The sequence below is a fragment of the Lissotriton vulgaris genome, chromosome 6 (assembly GCF_964263255.1).
Source record: "Lissotriton vulgaris chromosome 6, aLisVul1.2, whole genome shotgun sequence".
In the NCBI taxonomy this organism is placed as follows: domain Eukaryota; kingdom Metazoa; phylum Chordata; class Amphibia; order Caudata; family Salamandridae; genus Lissotriton; species Lissotriton vulgaris.
This window is the reverse complement of record NC_141694.1, coordinates 649554369-649580727: the sequence shown is the minus strand read 5'-3', so window position 1 is coordinate 649580727 and position 26359 is coordinate 649554369. Positions and strand designations below refer to the sequence as shown.

General features: G+C 45.4%; 1 protein-coding gene across 1 annotated transcript in view; it reads right to left on the bottom strand.

Moving 5' to 3' along the window:
- MDN1 (midasin AAA ATPase 1) overlaps positions 1–26359 on the bottom strand; it is a 2142100-nt gene that overhangs the window by 1065011 nt on the left and 1050730 nt on the right. The window contains exons 48-49 of the mRNA XM_086926648.1: positions 9162–9364; positions 2401–2621 (exon numbers count right to left, since the gene is read on the bottom strand). Coding sequence (XP_086782774.1) covers positions 2401–2621; positions 9162–9364 — 424 coding nt within the window. The remainder of the gene's footprint in view (positions 1–2400; positions 2622–9161; positions 9365–26359) is intronic.

Sequence of the window (26359 nt, the reverse complement as noted above, 5' to 3'; positions counted from 1 at the left end):
TTAAAATCCAATCTGCCTCTCTATACGGGGCTGAAATCTGGGGTCCCTGGGCCAAAGAGTGCTTCCAAGGATTGGATAACAAATTTATGAGATCTGTTGTAAGGGTTCCTACTAGCACCCCCCTAATCCCTCTCCAACTAGACCTAAATTTTAAACGCACTGATCACTTTACAATTTTAAGACCCTTGATGTTCTGGATCAGAGTTTGGTCCACCCCAGAATTGTTGGACTATAGGAATAGCCTTCAAGAGGTATTAAACCTCGACACTTTTAACTCCATTCTATGGTTTGGGCATATACAAAAATGGTTTAAACGGTTGGGGTTGTACTCTTTTTGGGAACACCCTGAGAACCTGCCACCATCTGCAAAAACCATGGTGAAGAGAGTTTTTTGGTCCTATATGAATAACAAGGTTGTACACGAGAGCAGAACTGGGACCCTAACTAAAGAATTCCTATTGTTTAAAGATGAACCTTGTTTTGAAACATTTCTGGATGAGGTTGAGCCTCCTGTGGCCAAGACCCTCTATCTGAAATTCAGATACGGGAATCTTATGTTATCTTCCAATCTAGAACGATGGTCAAAGAAAAATAAGGCATGTACAATTGATAATAACAGAACATGTCCTATGTGCTCTGCTTCCTGTTTGGAGAATGAAATTCACATGCTTTTTGTATGCAATGCTTACATAAAAGCACGGAAAAAATGGCTAAAACCTATGTGTGCTCTCCTAGGAACTAGAAGTTGTCATACTGCATATAGGATTGTTAAAACGAATACTGCCCAGTTCATTGTGTTTAGTATTAGCAAATTTTTAACATCAGTTTTCTTTAGTCGGAAAAAATTGGGCCAAATGCTTTGAGTAAATGTGTCAGATTCTCCAAGGAGGTATACCCTGTTGTGCACTTCTGTTGCTAAATTGAATCACGCTAAAATGAACTTTTTTACTGTTAAAACGTTTATAAGGAGACTGTTGATTGGTGACCCTTCTTAGTAAAAACGCTTATGTACGTTTCTTTTTTATGAATTGAAAACTGGAATCTAATTCGTTCTGTTTTATGTATGTATATATATGTGTCTTTTATGGCTATTTTGCCGAAATAAAGATTTTAAATAAATAAATAAAACAGCTTTATATTCCTGAAAATTCCTCACAGTAACTAAAACGTTTTTGCTAATCTGGTCAGCTTAGACCCAGGACTGATTCTTAGATCTAGTCCTGGAACTAACAAAGTAATCCATAGAGTAATCAACTGTACTTATCGATGAAGAACCCATTGAACTCAATGCTAGACTGTTTCAGAACTGTGTTACTGACTGTTTATACTGTAACTATTGTGTGCACAACCTTTATTGCTTCCTTGTAAAGTAACTACATGAGAATACTTATCAAGAAAAGGATATTTTTATAACTGTTGGTTCTAAAAATAAAACAACTAGATCTTTGGATATACAAACAATTGGCCTGGAGTTCAGTCCTTGAGTGTGTGAAACCTTTTGCTGACTGAGTGTGTACAACAAATGCTTTACACTGTCCTCTGATACTGCCTTACTGCTCGACCAAGCTACCACTTTGGAGAGTAGGGTCAGTTCTGACTTTAATCTCTGTTATACTTCTTGGGTTGGTGGGACTCTATACACACACTGTACTTCCTTCTAGTCCAGTATATATAGAGCCACTTTCTCACAACTGCTCTCTTGCACTCATTTGGATGGAGGAAATTTTCCTCCAAGCCCTCAATGGCACCCAAGCAACCTTTAGAAGCGGGGTACATGCTATTACACGACGGGTCAGGAGCAATTAACTAACAATCACAGAAATCCTAAGAGTGAACTGGCACCAATCATGGGGGCTAGGTTTCCTCTTAATATTGGGCTCTATTAATCTTAGAAGCTGTTCCATCTAGTACAGCAACAGAGCGGCTAAAGAGGCTGAATTTTAACTAGAGTTCAAGGTATTCTGGGCAGAGAACCATGTAAATTTAGTAACTTCTTTTCTAGATATGTGACCTGAAATTATCTTGGCATGTATTACAATTACTGTTTTCCTGAATTGTTGAGTATTTAATGTAAAAGGTTTTAGAGTATATTTGAAAATGCCTGCACAGCACATTGCATTTTAGGGCATATGAAGTAATGTTATAAAATAGTGAATTCAGTAGCATAGCTGGTACATAAATACCTTAGGTGCCACACTGACCTGAAGATAGTAGGAAAAAGGACAGTGACTGAATAACTTTCATAGAAAATTTAAAATGAAATGGACATAAAACAGAAGAATAACTAAGAGCATAAAATAGAACAAATTAGGAAAAATAAAAAGGTCTCTCTAATTTACCAAAATGAGATATTTTTTAAAAGAATAGAAGCTAAGAACAAAGTGAATGTTGTCTACGTACCCCGACCATGTGGTATTTTCTTGTTCAAATCATTAAGCCACCTCACTCTCAGCATGCAGTCTGAAAAAGCTGCTTTCTCTGTGACCAGCTTCACAGCTGCAGCAATGACTTCAATTTCCTCCGTCCAGTGGGCCTCCATTTCCACAGCACTGAAACGGAGGCTATCCGGATTTGTCGACTTCATAACTTTCTGAAGATCCTGTACAGTCAATGGCAATATTCTGGAAAAAAACGATCAATATGCTACTGAATTGCATTAGCTGAATCATGAAGCTAAATAGTACCACCAAAGAATCAAAAAAACGGGGAAAGCAAAAATTAGATGTTCATAATTTCTAGTAATTAATACATCAAATTCTTGGTTAAAAAAAACCCAGCAAATTCATGGTGAGATTTCATAAATTCTATGGTCCTTTAATTAAAATTTCAATAATCTCAAAATATCTTAGAAATAAATTCAATGCTTTTTTACATCAACAAAATGTCTCGAAGACACAGCGCATGCACCGTCTAGCCGAGACTTAAAAATAACGAATTCGTTATTTTAAGACACCAAAACAAAAAGATTCACAGGAGGATTTCGGATAAACAGGTTTTACTGGGTATAGTACATCACAGCTTTTCACTTAACCTTGAATAAGCATTGGCAAATTTTTTCCAAGAAAAGCTGGGGAAAGTATCAATGTGGTTACTTAGATTTACGTTAGGTGATCAACTTCAGCAGGAAGCCAGTCAGGAAATTCAGCAAGATCCACAGAAACAGTTACCTCCTCACTAAAAGCAGTTTCCACTGCCAGTGGCCCCTTGCCATTGAGCTCTATTGACGCAGACCTGATGCAAGGGATACAGGATGCTGAAGATGCTGTGCTGTTGATGAGACTTCCTTGGGATTCTTCTTCGTCCACAAGCTTGGTGTCAGGTTCCTCACCAAGGAACCCAACATCACCAGGCACAACTTCCTAGAAGGGTTAAAAGCTGTCGCAACCCAGATGAACAGCTGCCTGAAACTCAACTCAGAAAACAGAAGTCCTCATCCTCGGCTCCACCCTCAGCATTGGACAACACCTGGTGGCCCCCCGCCCTTGGAAACCCACCACCCAACAGCCCATGCACGTAACCTCTGCATCATACTGGACTCATCGATCACAATGAATCCCAGGATCAACGTTGTCTCCTCAACATGCTTCAACACCCTCCGCATACTATGTAAAACATTCAAATGAATACCCTCCGACTCCAAGAAAACAGTCGCTCGTGCCTTTACCACCAGCAGACCGGACTACGGCAATGCCAGAATCAACAAGAAACTCCTCCCCAAACTTCAGCCATCCACAACGCCGCAGCCAGACTAATCCTCGATATCCCAAGGCACAAACACCTCACCAAAGACCTCAGCAACCTCCACTAGCTCCCCGTCGAAAGAAGGATAACTTTAAAGCTGCTCACGCACGCAAATACGGCCCTTCACAACATCAGACCTTAATACATTTACAACTGCCTCATCTCAGGCATCCAAGAGAAACCTACGATCAGCCAACCTCCCACTAGCCACTGTCCCATGCTTCAACAGGAACAGAGCGGGTGGAAGGTCCTTCTCCTACCTTTCAGCCAAGACATGGCACAAGCTCTCCCTCAACCTTCGGTGAAGCCCAACACTGCACAAACTCAGGAAAGAACTCAAGACCTGGCTCTTCAAATTACCGACACACCCCTCCAAGTGCCTTGAGCCCCTAGCAGGTGAGTAGTGCGCTTTAAAAAACACTGATTGCTTGACAGATCTTGGCCACAGGGGTTGGCGCTCCTTGAAGTCCTCTCGAGCTTGACAGAAGTCCTGTTGCCACTGGGCTGCCAGTCGCCTTCTTTTGGTGGTAACTGGCCTTCTGGGTGAACCAGCTGCCATGCGGGGCTCCCTGGTCCAGCAGACTCGGGTGCAATTTTGGAGTGTTGGTTCTTGGTTCTTTAGGCAGAACAGGGGCGAGGAGTGACAGTTCGGGGACCTCAGCTACCAACTCGCCACTCAGGCTACCTCAGATTTTGTGAACCTGTGTTGTAAACTGGAGATCAGCCATCTGATCCTTTGAGTATCTTGCATCTGACTGGGCTCAGGAGTCCGCTTCGCCATAAGAAGTACACAGAAGGCACTGTTCTTTGCCAGCCAACAGTGCAGCAGGTTCAACCCTGGCAGATTATCTGCACCATGAGGAATCTGTGTTATACCTGTGCACTCCATTTTCTCTAGTGTTAATGTTCAAAAAGTTTAAACAGTACTTGGGTTGACGCTACTTCCAACACACGTAGTCAAGCAAAAAGATTATCTGCACCACCCACTTGTCCGATGTGATTTCGAGTCAGTGGTGGAGGTTGTAGGAGAGTAGGGTCTGCAATCCTATGATCACCCCAGATTTTTGCTTCACTGGTTTACGACTTCCCTGGCTGTGGGCCTGCTAATCAGACCCACAGCCTAGCTGTTCTCTCACTAAATTGACACGTGTACCTTAGGTGCATATACCAATTGGTACTGGGCCACCTTATCAATCTCTGTACCCAGGGCATAGGTGTACCCAGGGCATACCAGGGGCGGCAGCATGTATTATGCCACCCCTGGCTGGCCATCTAAATCTGACAACTGGCTGCACGACAGCTGGGGCAAGGTGGTGTAATCACCCTTTGCTTTAGATATAGTATACCTATATCTAACCCTAAAATGGACACATGTATTCCTATCAGTCACTCCTATGGCAGGCCTTAACAATCCTAAAGGCAGAGTGCTTGGAATCATGTGAGATGGTGCTCTGGCATGAGCTGAACCCGTTTGCAGCTTGCGGAACCAAGTCCATGATAACGCGTACCATACACTCTTAAGTGCATTATAATCCTCGCGGTTATTTGCCAACTCTGGTATCGCTTTATCAAAACATGTCGAGTAGGTGTCATACGAATTGGAATACTAACCCCTCGCCAATTCTGGCGACGGGGTTAGCATTCCACCCTTCTAGAGGGACACGACATGTATGTAACTGTGAACCCCGGTTAAAGTTAACTCGAGCCTCAGCATCACAAAATGGATGCTGCCACCACACCACAGACAAGTCTGACCTCCTGCTGCTGGGAGTCCTTCCAGCGAGGAGAGCTTGGACAAAGGGTTTCCTGTCAGGGGCGGTGCTAGCACCATCCCAGACAGGGTTTTGTGTATCCCAGGTAGGCAGGGCTGAGAGGAAGGTGACTGCAAGTGGCACCCCGGTGCTCACTGTGCATATGCCGGCTTGAACCAGTTCCAGGGGCACACCAGCCCCTGAACTGGGGAAAGTCCCGACAGGGGAGAGGGGTGTAACCACCCCCCTTCCTGGTCCCACCCATGGGCAGGACCTAGTTGTGTGCCAGCCCCTTTCTTTAGAATAAAGGTAGGAGCGGGGACCCTTCCAAATTAGATCATCTTTGAATCCTGAAACTACTTTCTACGAAAGGAACTCTCGACTTCTTCTCAAGATTTCTCCCTTGTGACTAAGGAGTAGTCACCCTGCATCCGCAGGCACCAACTAAGTATCTTGCGGTTTGCTGCACGTCCTTCCTCCGGAACCAGACCGACCAGCACGACGAGACCCGGACTCCCTGCCCTCTCTGACCTCTACCTGCCTCTACAGCACAGCTGAGAACCGTGGGTGCGATGAGACCAGAGGAACCGGCTATCATCAGAACCAGCACGACACTGATCCAGCACGACCGCCGAGGGACCCTCGAGTGGGTGCACTGGGGTAAGAGAAGCCCCAACCCCAAGCAGCACGAGCACCGAAGTCCAGCCCCCAAGCATCCACCAGATCTGCGTGGGGCCCTTTTGCTTCTGTGTAGCTTGCCACGTTGTCCGGTCACTTGCCCGTTGGCTAGTGACCCTCCAGACGACGTCCTACGTTTGTTTCACCGCTGGTCTAGCTCCTCTAGACTGGCTTTGTCTCCTCTTGAAGGGGAACTTCCTCGGACCCTCCTGGTCCACTCCTGACGCCATTTTGTGTCACCACGTGGGCTTGCCTTAGCCAAGGCTTGTTGCCTCCTTCAACGGATCCAGCATCGCCAGCAGCCGACATACGACGTGGGACAGCTCGCAGACCTCCAGCCTGGTCGACATCAGCGCCCTGGTCCGTGCAGCAGCAGAATCCAGTGTCACCTCTTCACCTGGCTGAGTGACCTCGACCGGTGCCATCCTGGTGCCCACCTAATCACTGGCTAGTGATTCAGAACTCGGTCCCCTCTGCTTACAGATACTCTTCTTCAGCTGATCCAGTCCTTGGATCAGCCCGGAACATCTTCACTGGTCGCCTGCCAGCAACTTCCACTTCAGGCTCCTGGTCCATCAACGAGGATTCCCGACGTCAATTGAACCCTATGCAGCCGCAGCCCCTGGGCTAGGTAAACCGAGTACCACGGTGCTCCAGCGTAGGACCACTCTCTAAGTGTCTAGATCCACTTTCGTTTTTGACCTACCTAGTCGGGTTCGCCCGAGAACACTAACTTTGCATTTACTAGCATCCATAGACTTTGTCCCGCATCCCGCGTGAGAGTGCACACTCTGCGCCCGATCTCCCTAGGCCTCCTGCTCCTAACCTGAAGGTTCTGTAGTGTAGTCCTAGCGATCCTAAAGCCTCTGGATCCAGTTACTTAACTGCTAGTATTTCGCATTCCACTTTTGTAGTATATGGTTTTTCGTGCCCCTCGGGCATTTGTGTAAATTGTGCAACTTGAAGTATTTTCTTAAGAGTTTTGTTATGTGCTTAGCTCCCTGACTCATAAAGAGATCAGGGTAGACTTGTTATAAATACATATCCTTTTATTTTCATAACAACTTGTGTGGTGTCCTTTCACTTGGTGTTCAAGGGGTATATGTGATGGTATAACAGCTGGCTTAACACGCCCTCTAGAGTTTAGCCTAAAGACTGCTCTTGTCCATGCTACTAGGATAGCTGGTCTATAAGGTTGACTTACAACCAATCATCAATAAGGGTCGTTTGGACTGATACATAGTGATCACTAGAATAGTGAGCACTGCATATCAGGCCATCTTCTCACAGAGGTGATGACAAACCCTGCTTCCTACCGGCGTGGGTTGCCTCCTGAAGCTTGGATTAGGAAGGCTTGGCGGTGGAAGCAGCAGGTGTGGAGGTGGACTGACCCGCCCGCTGGTTACCAAACCCGCCCCTGCGGAAGCCGCGTCCCCGGCAACGCTGAGGCAGGTTCTGCGCAGGCTTTGCGGAGGAACACATCTGGACGCCTCTACACTGGCCACGAAAGGAATGAAACCCAGGCGTGGCAGGGCTCTTTGTGGAAAGACCGAAAGAATTAGCCGTGGCCCGTGAGTCTTTAAAGCGCTCCAGGGCACTGTCCGCCTTGTCGCCAAAGACACGAGAGCCATCAAAGAGCATGCCTATGAGCGAGCTCTGGACAACAAGGGAGAACCCGGTAGACCGCAATCAGGCATGGCGCCGCAACGCCATAGTCGTGGAAATCGCCCTGCCCAAGAAATCAGCCGTGTCCAGACCACACCTGATGGCAAACTTCCCCGTAGCCTTTCCCTCCGCAATTGCATGAGAAAGGATGGCCTGAACTTCTTCAGAACACTGAGGCAGGACCTATGCTACCATATCCCACACTGTGTGGGAGTAACAGCCCAATAAGCAGGCGGTATCAACAGACCGCAACCCTAAGCTGGCCGATGAGAACAACCTCTTGCCATATTGGTCCAGCGTCTTAAGAGTCCTTATCCGGCGGAGCCTTGGGAAAGGCACTCTGACGTCGAGGCCTGAATGACTAGGCTCTCAGGCGTGGGATGAGTGGTCAAGAAGGCAGGGTCAACAGGCGGCGGGCGATGACGCCTAGCGACGTTCTTATCCACCGGTGCTTCCGAGGCCAGCCGCAACCAAGTGCCCAAGAGGACTTCGGTAAGGGCCTCATTGAATGGCATAAGCGGTTCCGACGACGCAGACGCCGTCTGGAGCACCTCCATAAGGTGGTTGGTCTTAAGGGCCACCGTAGGGCAGTCGAGATGGAGAGTCTCCGCAGCTCGACGCAGCACCATAGTGTAGGAAGCGCCCTCCTCCATAGTAGGCGGAGGGGAGGCAGACCCATTGTCAGAAGACACATCATGTTCACCTGCATCTTGAAGGTCATCCACCCAATCCTGCGCGGAGTCACACTGCCACGCAAAGGGGTCCTCGCAGCAGTCCCAGTCCTCATCCGTCTCCGGGGTAGAAGGAGCCGGCCACAACGGCAGGGCTGGAGCCAGAGAGGGGGCCAGTGTCGCCGGGAGCGGCGCCTGGAACAGCGCCGGATGGGGCCGAACCGGTGAAGGTGCTCACTCCGGATCGGTGCTTTCGGCGCAGAAAAAGAAATAATGACGTCAGCGCGCATGGGTGGCGATTAAGTAGTCTCTGTGATGTAATCCTGGCGCGTACGGCGCCAGTGATGGATGCAGAGCCGCATGATGCCACCTACCGGCGCGCAGGGGTACTGCTAAGCAGAAAACTTTCTGGATCCAGTCTGACGCCTGGGGAATATTCTAAGGCAAGGAATCTATCACTAAAATGTCTCTTTCAGATACCAACAGAATCAGTCCAAAACTTTGGGAGTGATCATACAAAAGAGACATTTCTTTACACTATACAGTTCCATACCTGGTTGAAGAAGGAGACAAAACATAATATAGTATTGAAGACCGATAATTATCTAAATCACCAATGCCAAACTGAAGTTTCCCAAAAACCTTTACAACCTACCTGCCACTCTTAAGATTCAGCCTGTTCAGGCAATATGTTAGCACTTGCCCATCTTGAAACACAGTGGAGAGGGCAGAGTCCTCAGCAGACAGCAACCCTGACGGGACGGTATCAGGCCACAGACCCAAGGCAAGCAAAGAATTGCCATAGGACTCACTGGACGTCATGGTGGAAATATGTTTTTGGATAATCTCTTCAACACACTACAAAAGAAAACAAAATTGCAAAACCATCTCTAATCTCCATTTTAATTATTTGGTTGAAGTGCATGCTTTTAACAAAGATGTGCTTGTTGAGTCAGATAGTAATTAGAGAAACTCATAATCCATTAAACAAAAGCTTAATTTGAAATATTTTTCAGAGAGTGAACATTTTTCATGCAAAGGCTGTTCAAATAAATTCTCTATGGAGCAAGCCTATTCAGCATTCACAAGAGTGGCCATTTTTCTATAAATGCTTTTGAAGTGTTGTGTAGGAACTATCATTTCTGTTCACAATACCTATTTAGTTTGAAATGGAGAACTTCAAGTTGAATTAAATTCATTATCTGGAACGTGAATAGTGGTTCAATGAGCAATATCTTCAAAAGCTGTTGGATAATGAGATCTCCCCTTGTTGGCACTACTCATTCATAAAAAACGATGTAATGCCCTTCGTGCCAAGTCAAATGGTAAACAGCAATTCAATTTCCCTCCCAAAGATCTTTTTCACAAAAGCTCAATAAGAAACATGAAAACAGATGAAAATGCTAAAGCGGATTAGACATGGCTTCCATCAGCAGATGAGTGTCTGACCTTAGATCGCTAATGACTGATTTGCTGCACAAAGAAGAGCACACTGAACTGGCCATAGCTCTATGGTGTCAAGACTTCCTATAAAGCTGTCTGGCTGCCCCAAAGCCATCTCGAACCACTGGTCCAGCAAAAGGGGAATAACCATCTGTGCCATTGACTAAAGAGCTTGGGACTTATGTTCCGAGAGACAAAATGTGTTGCATGACTTAACAAAACAAGGTCTTCCCCATTAACTGACTCCAGTAAAATTCTGCTGGATGGGAAGGAGGATGATGATGGTTTGAGACTGCACCGGCGAAAATGTGCATTCTTAACAGATGGATAAGAACCAAAGTTACTTACCTGTAAACTGTGGTTCTCCAGTATTGGTGTCTTTCATAGATTCACATGCTTGAATAATTCCCCGTTGTCGAAGTGGGAGTCCCACTGTACATAAAATAGTAGTTATATACATATAAAAATGTAAAGTATTTGTAGAGCGCACTGCTACCAAGCGGTTTCGTGGCGCTATTACTCATACCGCTGTGGAACCCTTCCTGGCTTTCCCTGTGAAGTGTCCACTCCTGGGCACCCCCAGGGTGAAGCCAGGCATCCTAGCGCTGTTCTGGAGATTAAGCAAGCTATTGCCCAGAGTTGCAGTGTGGGACCCATGATTGGAATAGGCACTGAGGTGAGAATATCAGGTCCGAGGAATTTTTGAGCCCGAGACCCGCCGAGGTGGGAATCGAACCCTGGTCCCGGGCCGAGGCTCTGCATCAAGGTCTGCCACTCTAACCATTGAGCCACACTTCTATCTATATATCTATATATCTATATATATCTATATATCTATATATATCTATATATCTATATATATCTATATCTATATATCTATATCTATATATCTATATCTATATATATATCTATATATCTATATCTCTATATATCTATATCTCTATATATCTCTATATCTATATCTCTCTATATATCTCTATATCTATATCTCTCTCTATATATATATATATATAAATAAAACATCATGAATATACATATACATATAAATAGATATAAATAAGAAATGTAAAAGTACCATAGAACAACATAGGCCCATAGAAGCCTTAAGGGACAATTCACTTTAGTAACATATCCATGTCATTATAATGGTCCACATTCCAGCCAATCAGGCTGCAGCACCCTCTAGAACCTTCTCCTCAGAAGCTCAAGCCCTCAGATTTTCGTAGAACCAAAGTGACCAAGAGTGCATGAGCAGAAGAGAGCCTCTGAGGGGAGGAAGGGTGGGTCGCATGTGAATCTATGAAAGACACCAATACTGGAGAACCACAGTTTACAGGTAAGTAACTTTTGTTCTTCTCCAGTATTAGGGTGTCTTTCATAGATTCACATGCTTGAATAAGAATAGAAAGCAGTACGCCATAAAAGGCAATAAGAAGAAATGCAAGCAAATAAATGCACATATGAACTTTGCATATATAGGAAAGAACCTTTTATGACAGGAGGCGGGAAGCAACGGAGGCTCACCTTCATCTGAAGAAATTTCGTATCACCGCTTGACCCACAGCAGTGTCTGCAGCGTCAGCTGTCTCCAGACAGTAGTGCCTCGTGAACGTGTTCCTGCTGGACCACGTTGCCACCCTGCAAATCTGATGTGGAGGCACTCCAGCAAATAGGGCGGTAGAGGTAGGGGGTGTCCCAGGGGGGAGGATGTGGAGAAAGCCAACACTAATCTGGATCAGCGTATCACTGAGGCCTTGGACCGTGTTGCTCCGCTTGCCCTGGCCAGAACCGAGGGACGTGCTCAGAGAGCGGCACCATGGTATAGTGAGGAGGTGCGGGAGGCCAAGGTCGCGTGCAAACGCGCAGAAAGGCAGCAGAGGACAGCCTTTGCCAATCAAGCTAAAGTTGACTATGTTGCAAGTAGACGCACTTACCACAGACTAATTAGGAAGGCTAAAACGGCGTACTACGACACCAGGATTAGGGAAGCAGAAAACTCCATGAAGGAATTGTTTTTAATATATAAATCGCTCTGGGTTGGTAAGCCTGCGGCAGTTCCAGAAGAATTCGGCTCGGTGGACAGTTGTAACCGAATAGCAGAGTTTTTTGCTAAAAAGGTAGCAAATACTTATTCAGCCTTTCCAAGCCAAGCTAGCACAGGCCCCGAGTTTGAGGAGGAGCCTAGGGTGAGGGGAGAACAACGGGTGCTGACTTTATTCGTCACCCCGCCTACTGAGGCGCTCATCCAGATCTGCGGATCAATAAAGTCAGGCTCCCCTAGGGATCCTACTACGCCCAAACACCTGATGGGCAGTTTGCACGTATTAGAGCCGTACATCCGTCATCTCCTGGATATCTCCTTTGGGACCCATACTGTACAGGAGGCCTGGAAACGGGCGGTGGTCCTCCCTCTCCAAACAAAGCCCAATATCAGCTACGATAGGTTAGAAAATCTTCGACCTATTTCTCTCCTGCCATATATGGCGAAGGTTGCTGAGAAAACTGAACCTCCAGCTGATGGATTTTGTGGAAGAGGCTTCCCTGCTTCACGATTCTCAGTTTGGCTTCCGTCCACGGCACTCAACGGAGTCAGCACTACTTATGGCAGTAGAGGCCATACGGCAGGGAGTGGATGAGGGCCAGACTATGGCCCTGATCCTCCTGGACCTAAGCGCAGCATTTGACACTGTAGCTCATTCCATCTTGCTACAGTGTCTGAATGATGGAGGGGTATCAGGAGCGGCGCTTAGATGGATCCAGTCTTTCCTGACAAGCAGATGCTTTCAAGTCCGTCAGGGAGAATGTTACTCTAGGGAGATCAGCTTGGGCCAGGGCGTGCCGCAGGGCTCGTCCCTGAGCCCAACTCTGTTTAATCTATACGTCTCCCCGCTGGCGGCGATTGTTGAAAGTCATGGCCTGCGCCTTGTGTCATATGCCGACGACACGCAGTTGGTCATCTCCCTCTCACGCTTGCAGAGTCTTGCGGCGGACAGCTTCAGAGTTTGCATGCAAGAGCTGGCAACCTGGATGTCCGCCAACTGTTTGAAACTTAACGGTAGCAAGACCGAGGTATTCGTGGTGGGGGGAGGGCCATCGGTCTGGTTCCTTGCCAGGAAGCAAGGAATCTTGGGGTAAGGCTTGATGCCGACCTTGCCTTTGGCCCTCAGATTGGCCGGGTGGTGGGGGTATGCTTCGGACTTCTAAAAACTCAGAGGAAGGTCTTGGACCTTCTGCCTATTACAGCTCGTCGGACGTTGGTGCATGCCCTCGTCACCTCGCGCCTAGATTACGGCAATCTGCTGTATCTGGGGGCCACGGGAAGAGCCATCAACCGCCTCCAGGTGCTGCAAAATGCAGCTGCACGCTTAGTTCTGAGGCTCCCCAGGAGATCACCTCAAAGGCAGCGCTCCAGGCCCTGCACTGGCTTCCTGTCAGGAGCAGGGTGGAGTTCAAGGCTCATTGTGCTCAGGTTCCAAGCGTGAAGCTGGAGAGACGCTGGATCTGGGTGGCAAATCTGGCCCTGGCTCATGGTGAGAAGATGAGGCAGGGGACGAAGAAGAATCGGATCGCACTGGAGAACAAGAAGAAGATCCGTGAACCACGGGCGACGCGGCCACCTGGGCGCAATCAATAGGATGTGACACGGTTGAAGTCTCATCTTGCGCAGCAGGCGTGGTATCAGAGGGATCTGCAGAAAAGCGTAAGCAAATTTGTTCGACCAGTTGATTGAAAATGTATTCCCGCTCAATCCGTTGTGGGGATGCCGACTTACGAAGCGTAGGCATTTGCGGTTGAGTGGAGTCGCAAACAGATCCAGCTCCGGCTGGCCCCACAAGCGAAACACATACTCCAGAGTCGGTTGATGGAGTTCCCACTCGTGATTGTCTGTAGCCGATCTGCTGAGAACGAGTCTGCAAGGGCGTTGGAGGCACCCGGAACGTGAACTGCTGTTAGCTGAACTCGATGGTGAATCGCCCATTCCCAGATCTGTTGTGCCTGTCTGGATAGCAGAAGAGATCTCGTACCCCCTTGCTTGTTGAGGTAGTGCATACTGGTTGTGTTGTCCGTACGCACCAGCAGAGACTCACCTTCCACCACCAGCCAGAAAGATTTTAGGGCGAGAAAGATAACCAAGAGTTCCAGGCGATTTATGTGCCATTTGTATTGATCTGCCGTCCATTTGCCTTTGACTGTCAACCCTTCGTGGTGTGCACCCCATCCGTAAGGGTAAGCTTGAGGTCTGTGTCCTGGAACGGGCGCTCAGTTGCGATGTTTGGAAGGTGAGCCCACCAGTCCAATGCGCCCTGAATGCGGGGGGGGGGGGGGGGGGGGGGGGGGTCAGGCAGACTTTGTTGTTGAACGACCCTGAGACTTGCCACCATTGTTTGTCCAACTCCTCTTGGAGGACTCGCATGTGTAGCCTGCAATTGGGGGATCAGCTGTATGCAAAACGATGCCATGCCCACAAAAGATTTAACATCCGGAGAGAAGCGGACCTTCTTGAGCGTAGAAGAGCCAACATTTTGATAATGCGATCTTGGCGCTCCTGCGAAACAAACACATTCGCCAGACGAGAGTCTATTAATGCCCCTAGAAAGATCCTTTGTTGTGCTGGACGGACATGCGATTTCTCGTGGTTGATGGAAAGACCCAAGGCTTGAAAGACGGATAGGCAAGTCTGAGTGCGTTGTCTTGCTGCAAGGAAGGTTTGGGCCTTTATCAAGCAGTCGTGTAAATAAGGGTAGAACTGTATGCCCTGTAGGCGTAGAAAAGCCGCAACCGGAGCCATTATCTTTGTGAAGACTCGCGGAGCGGAACGAAGGCCGAAAGGTAAAACTTTGAATTGGAAGGGTTTCAATCCCACTGTGAAACGAAGGTACTTCCTGTGTCTGTGATGGATTGGCACATGAAAGTATGCATCTTGGTGGTAGATTGTGGAGAGAAACTCTCCGGGATTCAGGAACTGTAAAATTTCCAGCAAGGTCAGCATCCAAAATGTTTGGGACTTGATGAACTTGTTGAGGGCTTGGAGGTCTAAGATAGGGCACCACTCTCCTGATTTCTTCCTGATAAGCGGAAAAAGCGGGAATAAAAGCCCTTGCCTTGTTGTAATCGAGGAACCACTTCGACAGGCCCTTTTTTTTTATCATAACTGTGACTTGCGCAAACAATTCCTTCAAATGTGCTGGGGGAGGGCGAGAGGGTGGGCAGGTGGGAGTAAATTTGAGAAATTCGAGAGAGTGGCCCTATAAGATGACATCTAAGACCCAATCATCTGAAGTACCAGGATCTGGAAGAACTGGTGATCTTGCCTGAGCAACAGGACGTGGCTCTCGTGCTGGAGGAGGCGGAGTAGGAGAGGCCTGCGAAGAAGGTGGGAATCGACGATTGTAATCGTCTAACATGTGCTGAAGGTTTGAAATTAAAGACACCGGTATCTGTGCCATATGAACCTCGTGGTCAACATCCAGCTAATCATCATGAACTGGGAAGAGTGACCCCCTGTCATCATTGTCCTCATCCTCATAGTCCTGATATTTTATATTAAGCGCCGAAGGACTGCTTGCAGGACGAAAGGTGTCATCAACATAAGAACCATCGGAAGATTCCTCCTCTGCAGGCGCAAAGAGTTGAGCAGGGGGGCCAGAACCACCTTGAAGAGGACTCAAATCCAGCGGATCGGGGCGTTTTACAATAGAAGCTGTCACCACAGTAAAGGTTGTTGCAGTTGACAGAGAATAGTGTTCCGTCGACGGGCCCGTCGACTAGCTCGTGGTCGAAACCATCGTCAAGGGATTAGTCAATGTTGAACCAGGCGTCGACGAAGAAGCGGAAGCAGTCAACGGAGCCAGGACTTTCCTCGTCGACGGTGCAGCCGTCCTCGACGAGGTCTTAGTCGTCGACGGAGCTGTCGACGATGAGGTGGTCGTTGACGAGGAACTCAACGTCGACGAGGCTACCGTCGACAATGGTGGTAGCGTCGACGAGTGACGCGTCGACGAAGCCTTCGTTGACAAATGCTTCTTTGGTAAGGTCGTCGACAAGACTGATTTCTTCGCCGACGAGATCTTCACAATGGAGGTTATAGGCCCCACCTCTTGGTTCATAGTCGACGATGCGGACGTCGTCTTCGTCGACATAGAGCATGTAGTCGTCATCGTAGGCACAACGTTGACGGATCTTGTCATCGTCGACGGGCGCGTCAACGAGCTCAACGAGCTGGCACTCGTTTTAGACTAGGGCATAGAATGGGACGGCGACGCCAGAGAGCCAGGTCCCGTAGGCGTAGAGGCTGGCAGATTCCATGGGGAGACGGACTTTGGAGCGTCCACAAGCTTCTTCTTTTTTAGAAAAGGAGAAGGCATCTCTGTCTCCGACCCACGTTTCAGAGAGGTCTTAGAATGGCAGGAAGATACACTCTCTACATCAGACACTGGGTTGTCTGAAGTCTTCCAACTTCTGTAGCCACAGAAGGAGACGGGCCTCTCTATCCTTAAGGGTCTTAGAAGAAAAAGTTCTGCAAAACTTGCAATTCCTCATCTCATGGTCCGGGTACAGGCAATAGAGGCACTTTTTATGAGGGTCCTCATGGAACAGGCGAAGTTTCCCACAAGCAGAACAAGGCCTGAAAAAAGATTTCTTTGTAGAAGACATTGTAGAAGAAGATAAAAGGTTTGTAGATTGAAGAAACTGAGCAGAGCTCAGGGAGACTCCCTTCACACGACGTGTGGTAGAAAATCTGAGGGCTTGAGCTTCTGAGGAGAAGGTTCTAGAGGGGGCTGCAGCCTGATTGGCTGGAATGTGGACCATTATAATGACATGGATATGTTACTAAAGTGAATTCTCCCTTTACGCTTCTATGGGCCTATGTTGTTCTATAGAACTTTTAAATTTCTTATTTATATCTATTTATATATATTTATGATGTTATATATATATATATATACATATATATATATACACTATCTATACTACTATTATAAAGAGAGAACAGAAACCTTTTGGCAAGGTAAACTCGGGAACCACAGCGCCAATCCACACACCCAGTACATTGTTGTAATCCTCAGGGTGTGTAGATGGACATAGGCTGCATAAAATAAAAAATAAACGTAATTTAAAAAATTAAAGTTTAAAAACAAAGTAGTCCCCTAAAACAAGCGCCGGCCGCGACGTAGCGCTGACCGCGACCTACACCTGCGTGATGACGACAGGCGTGGAGGAGCAGTGACAAGCTGCGACGTGGAGTGGCGCGTCGGCTCAGGGGCCCGACCGGGACTAAACATGCTCAAAATGCAGCCCCCAGCCCCCTTCTGCCCCCGGGCAACGCCGGGGCGGGCTGTTAGTATATATATATATATATATATATATATATATATATATATTACCTACTGGCGATAGCCAGTAGGTATATATAGTTAGGATTTTTTTCCTATGGGATTTTTGAAAATTCTATGTCGAATAACTTTGGCGTTTGAGGACAGAATTGGCTGAAATTTTCAGGAAAATGGAACATTTTGTTTCTGAGCAGCCCCTGAAAATTTGGGGGGGTTTCGTCAAGGGAGGGCCGAGAAAAAAGGGGGGTCCCAAAACGTGTTTTTCCCATGCAATTTTCCATAGGGCGGTTGGCCTCACTTTTAGCCTGAACGGCTGAATGGATTTACACCAAACTTGGCAAAATTGTAGGGGCTGGTAGCCCGATGTGCCTTTGCTATGTCTCAAGATATAGGCTCCAGTGGTTTTTACGAAAATTAACTTTGAAAAATATATATTGGGCTACTTTGGGCTATATATATGTTGGAGCCCAAATGTAGCCCAATGTAGCCCAATGTAGCCCAATGTAGCCCAAAGATGGCCACCAGAGACAAAAAAAACAAATGTAGCCCAAATATCAGCCAGATGTAGCCCAACTATAGCCCAATGACAGAATGTCCCAGAGTGTTCTAAAGAACAACTAGAGTGCTAACAGTCCTACTTATTACAAAGGTATGGCACACCTGAAGCCATCTTGATTGGAATAAAGTGGTAACTCTTAAAACATTTAATTTAAAAAGGAACAAAATGAGGGGGTTCATTTTGCCATAGAAAGTATGATTAGCGAATATATGACGAAATCCCGCATACCATCAGTCTGCAAAAAAAATCCCGCATGTACTATTAGGCCGCAAATTAAAATAACGAAAACTTTTAGAACGAATATGCCTTTAGCATACACTAAACAACTAAACTACCCTAAACCCTAAAACACTACCCCCAGCATGACCCTACACTACACAAACAGTACAACACTACCCTAAACCCTAAAACACTACCCCCAGCATGACCCTACACTACGCAAACACTACAACACTACCCAAAACCCTAAAACACTACACCCCAGCATGAACCTACACTACGCAAACACTACAACACTACCCTAAACCCTAAAACACTACCCCCAGCATGACCCTACACTACGCAAACACTACAACACAACCCTAAACCCTAAAACACTACCCCCAGCATGACCCTACACTACGCAAACACTACAACACTACCCTAAACCCTAAAACACTACCCCCAGCATGACCCTACACTACGCAAACACTACAACACTACCCTAAACACTAAAACACTACCCCCAGCATGACCCTACACTACGCAAACACTACAACACTACCCAAAACCCTAAAACACTACCCCCAGCATGACCCTACACTACGCAAACACTACAACACTACCCAAAACCCTAAAACACTACCCCCAGCATGACCCTACACTACGCAAACACTACAACACTACCCAAAACCCTAAAACACTACACCCCAGCATGAACCTACACTACGCAAACACTACAACACTACCCTAAACCCTAAAACACTACCCCCAGCATGACCCTACACTACGCAAACACTACAACACAACCCTAAACCCTAAAACACTACCCCCAGCATGACCCTACACTACGCAAACACTACAACACTACCCAAAACCCTAAAACACTACCCCCAGCATGACCCTACACTACGCAAACACTACAACACTACCCAAAACCCTAAAACACTACACCCCAGCATGACCCTACACTACGCAAACACTACAACACTCCCCTAAACCCTAAAACACTACCCCCAGCATGACCCTACACTACGCAAACACTACAACACTACCCAAAACCCTAAAACACTACACCCCAGCATGACCCTACACTACGCAAACACTGCAACACTACCCTAGACCCTAAAACACTACCCCCAGCATGACCCTACACTACGCAAACACTACAACACTACCCTAAACCCTAAAACACTACCCCCAGCATGACCCTACACTACGCAAACACTACAACACTACCCTAAACCCTAAAACACTACCCCCCAGCATGACCCTACACTACGCAAACACTACAACACTACCCAAAACCCTAAAACACTACCCCCAGCATGACCCTACACTACGCAAACACTACAACACTACCCAAAACCCTAAAACACTACCCCCAGCATGACCCTTCACTACGCAAACACTACAACACTACCCAAAACCCTAAAACACTACACCCCAACATGACCCTACACTACGCAAACACTACAACACAACCCTAAACCCTAAAACACTACCCCCAGCATGACCCTACACTACGCACACACTACAACACTACCCTAAACCCTAAAACACTACCCTCAGCATGACCCTACACTATGCAAACACTACAACACAACCCTAAACCCTAAAACACTACCCCCAGCATGACCCTACACTAAACAACCACCACAACTCTACACTACACTAACACAACACTACACTACACTACACTACACAATCACTAACCCACGAAAAAATTAACACAAACCCACTTACCTCTCTCGTCATCGTGGTTTTCACAACGCAAATGCATTTACCATACATGCCTTTAAAACGTAATTCTTTGTAAAGGCATGCGGGATAAATGCACATGCGTTTTGAAAAAATGCGGGATAATGGTATGCGAGGTCAATGACCTTGCGGGATAATGGTATGCGGACTGAAAGTCTGCGGCATAAAAAATGCTGGAAAATGGCTGCAAACCATGATTAGCAGCAGACTTCCCTGGTGAGCACTAGCTTTACTACAGTGATCTAATGAGCAACTAGAGTGCTAACATTCAGAATTTATGGCAAATGTGTGAAACATCTGAATGCCTTCTTGATAGAACCAAAGTAAACAAGCATTGAAAATGCAATAGATCTCGCCCTCGTTTAAGTTAAAGCCATTCTGTTTGTAATGAGGTGGCTTTTTAGCTTTGCTTTTATTAGTGTTTTTTCAACTTTCATGTAAATAACATGCATCTGTATGCATATATGTATATGTATGCATGCATTTATATTTATATAGATATGCAGATTATATATGTTTATATATGTATATTACCTACTGGCGATAGCCAGTGGGTATATATAGTTAGGATTTTTTCTCTATGGGATTTCTGAAAATTCTATGTCTAATAACTTTGGCGTTTGTGGACGGAATTGGCTGAGATTTTCAGGAAAATGCCACATTTTGTTTCTTAGCAGCCCCTGAAAATTTGGGGGGGTTTCGTCAAGGGGGGGTCGAGAAACAAGGGGGGTCCCAAAACACGTTTTTCCCATTCATTTTTCCATAGGGCGGTTGGACTCACTTTTAGCTCGAACGGCTGAATAGATTTACATGAAACTTGGCAAAATTGTAGATATGGTTTGCCCGACGGGCCTTTGCTATGTCTCAATATATGTGCTCCAGTGGATTTTGAGAAATTAACGTTTAAAAAAAAATATATATCTGTGACAGCGCTCCGGTTAGCGCCCCGGTTTGCGTACCTGACGCGTAACGGAACTTCGCGAAGCGAAGCTGATTGGCTCTCCGGTGTCTGTCAACATTCTAAACAGTCCGTAGCGGCCGCCATCTTGTCTCTCGGTACGATCGAGAGACAAGATGTGGTGAAAAACGAAGGGGGAAATGAAGGAAAGGGGGCAAGGTAGACCCCTCCTGACCCCCTAGGATTGATGAGGGGGATATTAAAGTGCCCCGCGGGGCAAAAAAAATAAAAATAATTTTTTTGCGGTTTTACGCCGTAGAGGCGCGTCCCGGTACGCGAACCGGGCAGCTCACCCGGCAGCTAACCGGGCAGCTAACCGGCAGCGCAGCTGTCAACATTGTAAACAGTCCGGAGCGGCCGCCATCTTGTCTCTCGGTAGGTTCGAGAGACAAGATGTGGTGAAAAAAGAAGGGGGAAATGAAGGAAAGGGGGCAAGGTAAACCCCTCCTGACCCCCTAGGATTGATGAGGGGGATATTAAAGTCCCCCGCGATTTTTCGCGGTAGAGGCGCTTCCCGGTACGCGAACCGGGCAGCTAACCGGCAGCGTAACGGGAGTCCGCCATCTTGTGTTTTTGGAGCGTCCAGTTCGTGTACCAGGTAGCGTCCCGGTAAGCGTAACAAGGGGAAAACCAAGAGAAACAGTGAAAAAAAAATTAAGGGAATAGATTTCCAGCAAACTTGACAAAATTGTAGGGACTGTTTGTTTGATGTGCCTTTGCAAGGCCTCAAGATATGTGCACGTGTAGATTTTGTCTAATTGAGGTTAAAAAAAATATATATATCTGTAAGCGTGCTCCGGCACGCTTACGTTACGGGTTTTGTTTGCGCTGCAGAGCCGATACGTCACGGTTATGCGACGCGTCATGAGGCGTCTCACGTGGCTACGTGATACATCACGTAATAAAGAATATATTTTACAGCTATAGATATTAGCTTTTAAAAAACCAATGAAATTCACTGAAAAAACCATAGGTTATAGACCATATATAGTTAGGAATTTGCATTTACAAAACCTTGAAAATTCACTGAAAAAACCATAGGTTAGAGACCATATATAGTTAGCTGGACATTTTATTGACATAAAACCAATGAAATTCCATATATAGTTAGTTGCACTAACTATATATCGCGCACCCGCAATCCACTGCTGATGATGTCACATATTACATCATTCATGACATGGTCAGTGACATCACTGATGACATCACTGATGACATCTCAAATGACATCACTGATGACATCACTGATGACATCTCAAATGACATCACTGATGACATCATGACACACCAATACCAGTTACTACATACACACTCACTGATTCCTACGTCTACACACACATTCACTCATTCACCCATACAATCACTCATACATACAGTCACTCATTATTACAACACTATCATATGCACTCATACACCTATGCAGACACTCACACACTGCCACTCATCCATGGAGTTACTCACACATCTAGTCAGTCCTGTAAAGAATCAATCACACTTCCATTTCCTCATCTATACAGTTAAACACAGAACACCATACTTCAGTGACATCACTGATGACATCACTGATGACATCTCAAATGACATCACTGATGACATCTCAAATGACATCACTGATGACATCATGACACACCAATACCAGTTACTACATACGCACTCACTGATTCCTACGTCTACACACACATTCACTCATTCACCCATACAATCACTCATACATACAGTCACTCATTATTACAAGACTATCATATGCACTCATACACCTAGTTAGTCCTGTGAAGAATCAATCACACTTCGATTTCCTCATCTATACAGTTAAACACAGAACACCATACTTTTCACACATATACTAACACATACTTACTCTCTTATACAATCACTGATACAAGTACACATTGATATGCACAGTCACACACCTCCCAGCCAGCCACACACACACTCAGTCTTCCATACATCCACTCATTCTTCAATATGTAAAACATAATTAAACTTTACAAAAACACACAGACACTAGATGATGTTATCAGTGATGTCATTTGAGATGTCATCAGTGATGTCATCAGTGATGTCATTTGAGATGTCATCAGTGATGTCATCAGTGATGTCACTGACCATGTCATGAATGATGTAATATGTGACATCATCAGCAGTGGATTGCGGGTGCGCGATATATAGTTAGTGCAACTAACTATATATGGAATTTCATTGGTTTTATGTCAATAAAATGTCCAGCTAACTATATATGGTCTCTAACCTATGGTTTTTTCAGTGAATATATATATATATCACACACCTCTTCGATAGAAGAATTGAGTAAGCACTCACAAAGTTCTTTCTTTTCCCAAAGATTTATTTTGCAGTTGTTTCCAGCGTATCAGCAATTAATTCCGACGCGTTTCGCTACAAACTGATATATGGAGAGGAACCGAGTCAGAAGCAGTTACCTTTGTTGAAACCCTAAAGAAAAATCAATATAACTTGAAATTTACGAGTCATTGGGGAAAAGACAGTATGGAATTTCTCGATTTGAAGCTAAGAGTCACCAATAAGAAACTAGAGAGCACCTTGTACAGAACGAGCACGGCAGGGAATAGCTTACTTCATGCCCAGAGTTGTCACCATAGTGCGCTCATCAGAAGCATCCCGATGGGAGAACTATTAAGGGCAAAGAGAAATTGTAGTACACCACAAGGTTACATAGAAGAGGAAAGACTGATGTCTGAGATTCAGAAACAGGGGTTATTCGGAGAAGATCATTAACAGAGCAAAGAGAGCAGTGGCAGGAAATGACAGACTTTGCTCTTAGAAAGAACGAATAAGGATAAGGAAGAGAACACAACCCGATTTATTACTACATATAGTAATCAATCATACATGATCAGAAAAAGTCTGACTAAGTTTTGGCCAATTCTGAAAACTGACCCAGACATCACAGATTGTGTTGATCTATTCCCGCAAGTGACTTTCAAAAGGACAAAATCATTAAAAGATCAACTCTGCAAAGCAGTGGAAACCAAAAACCCAAAAATAGTTGGGAAGCAAGGCTTCTACACCTGTAGAAGCTGTACAGCTTGCAAGAACAATCGCAATAAAAAAAGAGGTAACTATCACCAGAAGCTGAAAAATTCCAAATAAAAGAACACACATCCTGCAACACAGAATTTGCGGTTTATGCTCTATTCTGTCCCTGCAACATGAGTGATGTGGGCAGTACCACCAAAAAGGCTAAGCTCAGAGTCCTGGAACATTTACGAGCAATAAAGAATGGCGATAAGTCATACCCAATCGCCAGACATTTTCAAAGTCAGCATAAACAGGATACATCATTACTAAGCTTTTGTGTGTTGGACATGATTAAGTTTGATGAAAGAGGTAGGAATAGAGTCCAAAACCTACGGAGGCTAGAGTCAAGAATAATCATTCAGTACAAGACAATGACTCCGTTAGGGCACAATTGCAATGAAGAGCTTGAAGTACATTTGGGTTAACCGGCTACAAATGAAATATTACTGTTTTGTTGCATAACAGGGGACAAAAATGGCTTACATCATTGGAGAATTTGATTTATAAAGATCATATTTCAGTTTTAGGAGCTTAGAAGCAGCAGTCTACATGGTATCCAAATTGCTAATAAGAAATGTTGATTATCTATTTTGATCTCTCCTAGATAGTAATTTTAAAAGTACATCTGGTCACAGGTTGTTTTATTTATTATTTTTATTTGTTTTCTTTACTCTAGAGCATATGAAGAAAAGAAGCTGTAGAATTTGCAGATACCGAGAGAATCTTTTCATGTATTCTTCATAAATTGAATGAAACTGTGGTGAATTAGAGGAATGAAATGCCCACTTGGGCTCAATAACTTTTTCTAGGTTGATCGCTCAGAATGGACGAAAAAGAAATTGTGACAAGGGGATACAATAAGGCATTTTACCAATGCGGTGAAGTATAGCTAAGGATGCCCACTAGGGTTAGATACCATACAGTCACTAGAGTCTGTCCTGATCAATAAAGAACAAAGACGAAAGTAACCTATGTAAAGTTACCCCTGTTTTCAAACACCCCTGTCTTCATTTTCATGTTGAGATCCCCTAAAACCCTATGGTATTAAAAAAGAGTTAACATAGATTACTGAAAAGAACATGGTTAAATATTCAACACACCGCTAGAAAAGATATGCATAAGGAGGTAAAAAGGAATTATTCACATTTGTTATTTTTTGGAGAATCACAGTTATAGTCCGTTTCTCTGTTTCATTATTTGCACAACCATCACATGACTATTTAAGTTGCACTTGGGATGTTAAAATGTACTCGTGAGCAAGGGTCACTGACCCGAAACGCGTAGAGTGATTGCCTTAAAACTGTCGAATTAAAAGGCTTTTGGGAGATCGAAGTGTTCGTGTGTTTTCTTCTGAGAGATATTGAAGAAACTTTTGACTCTATATATATATATATATATATATATATTTATTACTACTATTTTATGTACTGTGGGACTCCCACGACGGGGAATTATTCAAGCATGTGAATCTATGAAAGACACCCTAATACTGGAGAACTAATATGCTCTTCGAACTAGATGGATAGTACATGGAAATGGTAATAATGGCAGGGCATATGGGATGGACTAATCAACAAAATGAACATCAAATACAGATTTTCATGCCTATTTGGAACATTTTCTGGGTAGTGAATGATAGAAAAGTTAAGTAGGAATGCAAACATGTCAATCTACACCTATAGGGTGAGAGGAAAAGAAAACTAAGCTAAGGAGAGAGGTAGCATTTAACCCCTTAGCTGCGGCCGCTATTCCGCCGCAGCGCTAAGGGGGAGGTGGGGCCACGCGGTGCTCCCGTACTAATGACGGAACCGCTCCATCACGGCCCTCGGGTGGGCTGTGCTTGTGACGGAACGGTTCTGTCACTGCCCCGCCCGCTCTTTAGAACGTCAGCGCAGGTGCAAAATTCGTGCCGCGCAGGCGCGGCGAGCGGGCCGTGACGAAACCGTTCCGTCACCAGCACACCCCACCCGAGGCTATTGATGGAACGGTTCCGTCAAGAGCACAGAAAGGGTTAAAGGACTAACTGAACGTCATATACACAGATATATGAGGAAGGGCTTTGAGGATACAGGGGCATTATTTCTGCATTCAACATGGAGAGGGAGCACTAACCAATACAAAGAGAAGCTGGCTCAAATCTTGAATTATGTAAATTTTTATCATGAGTAGAAAGACATCATTACGGGGCATATGTATCAAGCCCTTTTCCCGTTCGCAAACGGGCCAATTTTCAGAACCGGCCCGTTTGCGAACAGGAAAAGGCCTTTTGAGATGTATCATCCCAAAAGTGTATTGCAAATTAGAGAATCGCAAAATTTGCGATTCTCTAATTTTCAATTACATTTAAGGAATCAAATGAAATGTATGAAGCACCAATGTTGTGCTATTTCTCCTTAAGAAATCACAAATTACCACCAACTTCAAGTTGGTGGTAATTTGCGATTTGTTTGAAAAATGAACTTTTTGGTATTTTTCAAAGTGCCATGTGGTGCACATGCATTCCCTTAGGGCATGTATGTGCGCCACATGCGCACAAATTCTCA